Source organism: Portunus trituberculatus, chromosome 45 (genome assembly GCF_017591435.1).
Source record: "Portunus trituberculatus isolate SZX2019 chromosome 45, ASM1759143v1, whole genome shotgun sequence".
NCBI classification, from domain to species: Eukaryota; Metazoa; Arthropoda; class Malacostraca; order Decapoda; family Portunidae; genus Portunus; species Portunus trituberculatus.
The window spans coordinates 7,442,121-7,451,912 of NC_059299.1; the positions used below are offsets into that span (position 1 = coordinate 7,442,121).

A 9,792-nucleotide genomic window follows, 5' to 3' on the forward strand; every position below is an offset into this window, starting at 1 on the left:
AGAGAGAGAGAGAGAGAGAGAGAGAGAGGATGGAGATGACGATGAAAAGAAGGAAAAGAAGAAGAGACGGAGAGGAAAAGAATATTAAGATAGGGAATATGAAGAAAAGAAAGCAGAATGAGGAAGGAAAGAAAATAGGAAAATAAGATAATAGAAAAGACAAAAATAATATAGGAAAAAAGCAAGTAGACAGGAAGAAAATGGAGAAAGATACAAAAATAGAAGGAGACGAAAGAAGATGATAACGAGATGAAGGAAGGAAGGACGGAAAGAAAGGTAATATAGTGGAAGAAAATGCGATGGAAAAGGATAAGAGAATAGGATGAAGGAAAGCGAAAAACGAATAAGGGTGTGAAGCGGATAAGAGTATAAAGGAGAAGATGGAAAGACATAAAAGGAGGAAGGAAAGAAAGAAAGGAAGGGAAGATAAAAGGGCGAATAAAGGAGATGGAAGGAAGAGATGAGAAAGATAGGAAGAATGGGAGGAACGAAGCAAGGAAGATGAGACGAAACGAGGTGAGAGAGAGAGAGAGAGGAAATAAAAGAAAGAGCAAAGAAATAAAGAACACATAAAACGAAGAGGGATAAAGACAAAGAGAAGAAAGACAACACAGAGAAGGAGAAATAAAGTAGAGAGAAAAAGAAACACAGAATAAATAGGATTAAGGGATACAGACAAAGAGGAATAAGTGAAAGGGAAGGAGGATAAGAAAGGAAAACAGAGAGAATGAAACAAGGGTCAAAAGATAAAAAAAAAAAAAAAGGTTACAGTTCCTGGTGAAGAGGAGGAGGAGGAGGAGGAGGAAGAGGAGGAGGAGGAGGAGGAGGAGGAGGAGGAGGAGGAGGACCTATCTATCTCTTATTTGTAAATTTTTCTTAGTGTGTGTATTTTGGGAGAGGAATGGATACACACTTCAAGGACATTGCTCTCCTTGTCTTCCTCCTCCTCCTCCTTCTCCTCCTCCTCTTGCAGGTAATCGTGGTGAGTGTGTTCAATTTTCTCTTCTCCCGCATCTTGTCCACCGAATTTCCAGTGTTTCGATTGATGCAATAAATCCAACTCTCTCTCTCTCTCTCTCTCTCTCTCTCTCTCTCTCTCTCTCTCTCTCTCTCTCTCTCTACCATTTTACTTAGTGCACCGCGACCCATCTCCTTTCCCGCGTCCATTTGTAATCATATTTTTCTCTCCCTCTCAAGTTGACCAGATATACGATACCAGCAAAACTTTGGCCTTTTTCCTCACCCACTCACCTCTCTCTCTCTCTCTCTCTCTCTCTCTCTCTCTCTCTCTCTCTCTCTCTCTCTCTCTGGGTTATAATATCATTGGGTATATTCTTATGTTTGTATCTTAAGATCTTAATAAAGAATAAGGTCGTTCTCTCTCTCTCTCTCTCTCTCTCTCTCTCTCTCTCTCTCTCTCTCTCTCTCTCTCTCTTAAACACCTAACCAACCATGGACTAAGTTGCTTCTTGCCTCTGCCTCTGAAACAAAGCGGTTTTCTTTGACTTGTTTAGTGCAAGAAAAGTTTCCTTGTCCATATCTGTCCTTCCCTCCTGCTGCTGCTGCTACTCCTCCTCCTCCTCCTCCTCCTCCTCCTCCTCCTCCTCCTCCTCCTTCTCCTCCTCTTCAAGGGTTAAGTGCTCTGGGGAAATGAGTGGAAATACACGTCGTTCGTCTTACTCTTCCTAATTCTATACCGTGTCACTACGCCCTGAAACCCCTTGCCTTCTGCCCCACTTGAGCAAATACGTGTCTTAACCGGGTCACCTTGAGTCCAAAGCGCTGAAGTTGAGAGTAAAAACAGCGTGAATCAGCAACGTGGTGAGGCGCAGGCTGTACAAGCGGCAGGCAGTCATGCAAAACAAGCGAGAGAAGCACAAAGGGAACACACGTCATCGCGCAAAAGGGAGAAGCACTGTGTGAAATAAACAAGAAGGAAAACAAAGCGATGGAAAACAAAGTGGAGGAAACAGATGGAAAGGCACAAAGAGACGCTACGCCCACGCTCACAAACCCAGGCCAGCTAAACAACGCGGTAAACAAACAGGCAGCAGCGATAACATCTTTCACTCCTCGCCCTTAAAAACCCTAATTAACCTCTATGCTAATGACCCGCCTCTGTGCTATCCCTGTGCTTTTTTCCTTGATCTTCGCCCTCATTTCATGGAACGCCACAGGTGCCTCCAGATATTCATGTCTGAGTGGACATCCCTACTCTGTCTAGTACGCTGCTTTGTTACACGTATCTATTGCTCGTTTTGTCCTGTATTTGTGACGAAAGGATGGTTGAATTTTGTGGTGGATTATTGTTTTTGCTTTCACTTATTCAATTTTTCTTGTTTATGGTTTGTTATTTAAATTGTCTGATGGTTTAAGGTTGCTCAGTAAATATTTGACGAAAAACTGATGATATTGTAAGACTCTTTGACTCAAATTTGTTTTTACTTTAACATTAAAAGTTCTTTAGAAGAAATGTTTGCATTGTCAGGAAGAAAAAGAAAGTATAAGGGTCAATTTTGTCTTTTCTACCTTACATACTTATTAAAGAGACTGTAGGAGAACTATTAAAGAGACTATAACACATACGTAACTGTCTAAAAAGTCACAGGTGAAACAGTTACCATTTTGACTTTCCTTTCGATTTAACAATACCCCCTTAAGAAATTCCACAAATGAATAAAATAAAATCACGAATATACTGATTCGCATTGCTTCACTACAAAGAAACATAATCCACAGCTCAACTATGAGAGACACTATTGATGCAAAGTGTTATAATACGCTTGCACCTGAAGCTTAGTAACGAGTGTGCTTGTATCCCCAGTAATACCACGTCAGTTTCCTCAGATCAAACATCACGCGCCATGGAAATAAATTATAGTGTCATTTCCAGTCAAAGGTTCAAACACGAGGCCTTAAAGATCATACCAAGAGAGAGAGAGAGAGAGAGAGAGAGAGAGAGAGAGAGAGAGAATCGGAGTCATGTGAGACCTTACACAATATTTTTCCCTTCTCAAATGTCACTAACACTCACACTAGTACAAAAATAAAACAACACAGAGAATTTCACATATATTTGATCCTGTTACACCCCACAAAAAATATAAAAAAAACACAGTATCACATTTCTACATCGCTGTGACCCGTATGAAAACATGAAACACAGCACTTCTGAACTTCACAGAGTCACGGAACAATACAGATGTCAATCCAAGGACATTTACACACCTGGGTATTTAAGAGTCACAAGAAAAACACCCTCGCAAAATCCTTGAGGGTTAGGAGAGGGTGCATTCCATCTATACACAATTAGGAAGGGAAGAAGAAAGAATCGAGGGAATACCAAAAAGCTAAATCCTTCAGCTAATCCTTCATTGTAATTAAAACAAGCGTTATCCAGTGCAATCCGAGTGTGAAGCCTTCCCTCTTAACATTCAGTGTCTCGTGAATCTTTAAAACACACGTGAGATTCGGAACGTGTTGATATGAACCTTATGGTCACACACGTTACTGAAGTTCCGAGGGAGAAGGAGAGCCAGAGTTCCTGTTGCTGTGGCTGTGAGGAAACTAGTATCCTGGCAAAGGTGCGTGTGAATTCTTACCTGCCGAGTAATTAATATGATCCTCAGGTGAGTATTACGTGCGTGTGTTAGTATTAAGTGCTCAGTGTCACGAAGTAGCAATAATAACAGAGATACTTAAATTGATGATAGGCGTGCCCGGAAAGTACTTAGCGAGGTATTAATATTACTGATACTATAATATTTCGTGGTGCTCACTTTAGCTCTACTGACTGCACTGCGCTCGCCACTAGGAGAGCGGGAATGCTGGAACAGGGAGACAACGGGAAAGGAAATGAGGACGGTTGGATGGAGAGAGGAATGGAGCGTCGGAATTTTTTTTTTTTTTTTTTTAGAGAGAGAGAGAGAGAGAGAGAGAGAGAGAGAGAGAGAGAGAGTAGGCCGTAGGGAAACAATACAAGACATGCAGGAAGTACGTGTAGAGAAGAAAGGGAGTGAGTGAGTAGGACGAAGAGAAAGACGAAAAAGAGAAGGAAGACGAAATCAAGAACGAAAAAGTGAAACCGGGGAAAAAAAAAAAATCTACCACAAAGAAACGGCAAACTGAGAGGCCATAAAATAACCACCATGAAAAAAAAAAAAAAGATAATAGCAACTTGCGTATATAAATGCCTTAATCCCCCTTTAGAAATTGTGTAGATCAGTGACCTATGCTGTGGACTACCAAGGGGACAAAAAATGAGATAGAAAATGGGAAAGAGAAGGAGAAAATGGTTAAGAGAAGAGGTGACGGGGGAAAGAGGAGACGCGGAGACGTAGAGAGGAAAAGGAAAGATGAAGACAGACAGGATTACAGAGAGAAAGCGAGTGTGGCATGAAGGAGAGGGAGAAGGGGTGGAAGAAAAAAGAAATATGGAGTAGGAAGAGGAGATGGGTTGGAAGAAAACTAACATGGCTGTATACTGTAACAGAGAGAGAGAGAGAGAGAAGGGAAAAGGAGGGCAGGGGAGAACGTTACTAGAACTGTATATTTCCACAAGCAGAGGATTGGTTGTGGTGGTGATGGTGGTATATGAGAACAGAGAGACAGCCAGAGGAGCGATAAACTGACAAAGACTCCATTATTTGATAGCGAGGCTTGTGAGGTGTTAAAGTGGAGGAAGGAATACAAGCAACTAACTGCGGGCGAATCTTGCGGCGATAAAGGCTGAGGCGGCGCTGTGGTTACTCTGATAGGCATGCAAACGCGCTTCAACGGGTACAGTACTAGGAAAATCTCAGCATTAAGGGAAAACGGGCAGCAGTAGTCGTATAAATAAAAGATGGGAAATGTACAGGTATAATTGCTGGTAAGTAGGTGTGTGTGTGTGTGTGTGTGTGTGTGTGTATAGAGGGGGAGGAGAGTAGAGCGTTGTAAATTCTCGTAAAGTGTAGAGGTTTTACTTGTAGCGATATTTCTGCTTCACTGTACAACTCCTTGACTTCAACATTTAATAAAGGCTAAAGAACAGGACGCACCCCAGGCAGACTCCTCTCCCTTCCTCCCTCCCTCCCAGAAGCGTCAGCCGTCAGCCGTCAGCGCCACTCCTTTGCTGAAATGAACTCGACGTTGAATGGTGATGAGGAGTCGTCAGTCACGGCCGGCAAAGGTTCAGTTTAGTTCAGGACTCTGTAATGAAGGTCCGGCTGCTGCTCTTCCTCCTCCTCCTCTTCTCTCCTCCTGCTTCTGCGAATTCGAGACCGACTGTCCACATTGAACATCACAGTGAGATTGAGATTTAAGACTTCCTCCTGCAAGACCAAACATCTGCTGCCTTGCCACGACGACGATGACAATAACCACGACGACGACGACAATAACCACGACAACGGCAATATAGAACGACAGCTTCTATTACTTCGATGGCAACTAAGACGACTAAAGATATGACTAACGACAATAAAAACGACATTAACGACAACGTGAGAGAGAGAGAGAGAGAGAGAGAGAGAGAGAGAGAGAGAGAGAGAGAGAGAGAGAGAGAGAGACAAAGATCAAAAGAAAAAAAAAAGGAAAGCTGAGGGAACGAGGGGAGTCAAGAAAAAGGAGAGAGTACAAAGCAAAGAGTTACGAGATAGTGGACCAGAACAGAGAGAGAGAGAGAGAGAGAGAGAGAGAGAGAGTGAGCGCGCCAGCCAGCCAGCCAGCTTAGGTCAATGACACTCAGAACAAACCCAAGCCCTTGCCTTCTCATTCCTCGGACACTTAACGTTGCTTCATGAGATTGTTACCCTCACTCACCCTCTATTCTCTCTCTCTCTCTCTCTCTCTCTCTCTCTCTCTCTCTCTCTCTCTCTCTCTCTCTCTCTTCTTAGTCCATTCCTTCCTTATTTCTTACATTCCATTCTTTGTCAGTGCCCTTTACCTCTCTTTTCTATTTCCCTCTTAAATCATACTTGTATTTTTCAGCTTTCTATTCCAATACTAATCTTTCTCCTACTTGTCTTCTTCCTCCATCTCCTCCTCCTCCTCCTCCTCCTCCTCCTCCTCCTCGTCTTTTTGTCTCTCGTGATCTAATATATAGTTTATATAGTGTTCCGTCCGCACTTATCCTCTCTCTTTTTCTCTTTCTCTTCCCTCTCATTTTTTTTCCTTTTCCTTCTTTTTCCCTGTTTTCCATTCCTTTTATTTTCCTTTCCTTCTTTGGCCTTTTCATTATTTTTTTTTTTCTTTCTTTTAGCAGTTCATTTATCATTTTTTCCTTTTTCTTGTTTTTTTCATATTCTTCCTCTCTTCATTCTCTCTCTCTCTCTCTCTCTCTCTCTCTCTCTCTCTCTCTCTCTCTCTCTCTCTCTCTCTCTCTCTCTCTCTCTCTCTCTCTCTCTCTCTCTCTCTCTCTCTCTCTCCCCCCTCTCAATCGTTCTCCTTCAGTTTCTCCTCTTGCCATGTGTGAAAAGTTACTCGCGAGAACACACAATGTACCTTCCATCTAACATCAGTACATTGTGAGCGTGTAACAGTGTAAAGATCTGGAGCCAATCGGTACAGTACGTTTGTTTGTGCTCTTGTTGATGTTTGGGAATGATTTATATACTTGTTAAGAATGTGTTCTCCCACGTACAGTGGATGGACGACTAATTTCCCAGAGCCCGGAGAGTTGGATGATTGAATGGTTCTTTGAAGCGATGAAACGAAGTGACACACATCTGCCCGAGGCCTGATTACCTGCCTCTGTGAAGGTGAAGATGCTGTCCCTCCCCCTACTCTCTCTCTCTCTCTCTCTCTCTCTCTCTCTCTCTCTCTCTCTCTCTCTCTCCCTGTGTGTGTGTGTGTGTGTGTGTGTGTGTGTGTGTGTGTGTGTGTGTCTGTGTGTCTGTGTATACGTCTTGGTATACTCCCCTAATCACGCGGTTAAGACAGCGAACAGGGGAATAAACGTCCCCACACAACCTTCATGCACGGCCACTGACCATCCAGGGTACTTTTCTTCCTTTATTTTCTTACTCGGAAATCTTATTCCCTCCAGGAACCTGAATTTAGGAGGCAACGATAGCGGCGGGAGCAGTAGCAAATAGTCTGACAGCGGACCTGGCTGGCGTCTCTCCCTCCCGTGCCTTCCCCCGCCATGGCGCCACGGAGCAAGCTTACATACCACGAGAAGGGTCACATTCTCCGCCAGTTCAGCGGGCACGCAGCCATGAGCGCCCGGGCCTTGGCAGATCGCTACGGGGTCAACAAGGCAGTGTTCACCAACATTCTGGAGGAGAAGCGCACCAATTGCACGTCTTCGTCCGACATAACTTTCGATTTCTTTAAGACAACTTCCGCAAACTTAGAGGTGAAAGAAGAGGCCGTAAGCTCCGAGGAAGAAGTGGGAGTGAGCTTAAAGGAAAAAGACGATGCAAGCTTGGCGAAAGAAAAATGGGTGAATGCAAGCTTGGAGGGAGAGGAGGAAGACAAAGAGATGAAAAAGGAGCCCGTAAGCTTGGTGCAAGAGGAGGCTGGGATCCCCGCGGTGCATGAGCAGGATACCAAGTCTGCCGGCCAGGATTCCAAACTGACGGAGAGACTTAAGGAAATTTCACCCAATGACAGCTTGGCGCCGCCTCTCACTCACGAAGCGTTCAGCGAAGCGCCGGACGAACACAGCCATTCACGCCAGGAACTCTTCACTGCCCTCCTGACGCTGCAACAAGTGGTGGAGTACAACCCAATGCCCAGATGGTTCACATTCGTATTCGATTCTCTCTTACCGGGTTCGAGTCTAATGGAGGACGCGTGGCCGGGGGCGCTGTGGGGTAGGAGAAGCACAGTGAGCCTCCGCCGCCTCAGGATATACTGTCGGCAGTGTTGGTGGTGCGTTGGGCATTGCACAGCGACCAATACCTGCCCCCGTGGTTCACCTTTACCCTCAGCCGTGTGCTTCAGAAATACAAAAACAGAAGAGGACACGCATTCAATGGAGTTTCAGTCTGCAATTCGTCCTTCAGATGGACTTGGTTTTAAAGCAACAATGACGTCAGTGTGAGTGAGTGGGGCTGTGGGAGGTTGAAATTTTAAAGCAACACACACACACACACACACACACACACACACACACACACACACACACACTAGTTTGTGTAGAAGACTTAAAAATGGCACCATGAAAAGATCTCGCCAATAACGGGACACGTGGCGCTAACGTTTTACTACATCAAAGTGTTCCTTCATTTTTATGTTTCGTATGTATCAGTGTTCTGCCAATAAAAAGAGCGTCTGCCGCTGGTTTGTGAAGCTATTCCTTAAAGCACTCCCGAGGTGCATAGTGGTGTTGCTTTATTGAGGCGCTGCATCACTCCGGCTGAGAGGAAGGTGCCGGGACTGAGGGGGCGGTGGAGGCGAGACAGGGAAGGCCTTTCACTTCTAAACTCCAAAATAAAACGCCCATCACCGTCCTGAGCTGAGGCGAGCGGTGGGCGGCGCGTGGCAGGATCCTCCTCTCAGTGTCCTGCCCAAGGATAAAAAAGTAATCAGTGAGGCAACACTTTCCCGCCGCCAGTTGTCGCCGCGAGCACCTCACAGGAAAACACACCAACTCTAACACTAACTCCACGCCGACCGATATCATGCATTTTAATCCAATCTCACCCCCGTCCTCCTCCTCCTCCTCCTCCTCCTCCTCCTCCTCCTCCTCCTCCTCCTGCTGCTGCTGCTGCTACTGTTATGTTGTGTATTCAAATTGAGTCCCCCTCTACTGTCACTAACGGAAACATTTTTTAAGGACAAGTTATAGCAGTTGTTTTAGACGTCACATACAATACATTGGCCAGCCGCCCGTTTTCTTTACTTGAGTAACAAAAAACCGCTGATCCAAGCCCGCTCGTAACCCGGAAAGGCAGCCATATCCCCCATAGCTTCCTCCTCCTCCTCCTCCTCCTCTTCCTCCGTACCTCCAGCCGCGCCAACAAAAGCCCTCACCCCTGTACCCGTAGACAATGGGCCATCATCGCCCTCCAGCCGTAAAACACCCACAGAATTCCTTCGCAACTTGAATTCCCACTCTCCATCCCTCCATACAGAGTTCCAGGGACTTGTGCGGATGCTCCCGTCTACCTCCTCCTCCTCCTCTCCCATTCCCTCCTCCATTTTTCCTCTTACTATTACTTCTTTTTTTCTTTTTTATTCCTCCCTCCTCGTCTTCCTCCTCCTTATACGGCTCTATGAGAAGCCTAATAGACTGCCCTGTTCTCTTAGGGCCTCACCAAACCCTTGATCTCCTCACCTCGCGCCTCGCTCACAGCCCCAAGCAGGCAAACAGGCGGCCAGGCAGCCAAGGAGACAGGCGGACGCTAAGAGATGATGATCAAGGAGTCTATATTTCTCAGCCATATTTCAGCCGCTCACCGTCTACGGACCTACAATTTGCAGCCTCAGGAGCCTCAGAGGAGCGGGATTTGCATATGAAGGCCGTGAGTGTGTCGCGGCGAGGAGGCTTCATTGCAAGCGTCAGGATGGGAAGAGCTAATTTAAGGGCCGCTATTTTTCTTGGTGCCCGTAACTCCGGCATGCGTGTGGGCGGTGATGAGGGACGGGTGCTGTGTGTCGAGGTGGTGAGAGGCATTTTTCATTCTCAGACGACGATAAAATAGACTCTTCGAATGACTTAATGAACCAAGGACGAAGGGGAGGGAAAGAAGACGCAAGTAATGAAGGCAGGGAATGGCGACGGGACGCGATCAAACAAGAAGTGAAGGCAATGCGTTGGGGGCGATAGGGTGGGCGTGATGGGAGGAAGCAGAGGAGGTGAAT

General features: G+C 45.6%; 1 protein-coding gene across 4 annotated transcripts; it reads left to right on the forward strand.

The window, feature by feature from the left end:
* The first annotated feature begins 3,500 nt into the window (after positions 1 to 3,500).
* On the forward strand, positions 3,501 to 8,264 carry LOC123519657. Of its 4 annotated transcripts, none has more exons than XM_045281132.1 (3): positions 3,501 to 3,629; positions 6,625 to 6,740; positions 7,028 to 8,264. In XM_045281132.1, exon 3 carries the CDS (start codon positions 7,127 to 7,129, stop codon positions 8,027 to 8,029), a length of 903 nt encoding a protein of 300 aa, XP_045137067.1. In that variant the 5' UTR covers positions 3,501 to 3,629; positions 6,625 to 6,740; positions 7,028 to 7,126; the 3' UTR covers positions 8,030 to 8,264. The 4 variants fall into 4 exon arrangements, with proteins under 4 accessions (XP_045137067.1, XP_045137068.1, XP_045137066.1 ...); XM_045281131.1 differs by having other exon boundaries at positions 3,511 to 3,584; XM_045281133.1 differs by lacking the exon at positions 6,625 to 6,740 and having other exon boundaries at positions 3,504 to 3,584.
* Positions 8,265 to 9,792: the final 1,528 nt, after the last annotated feature.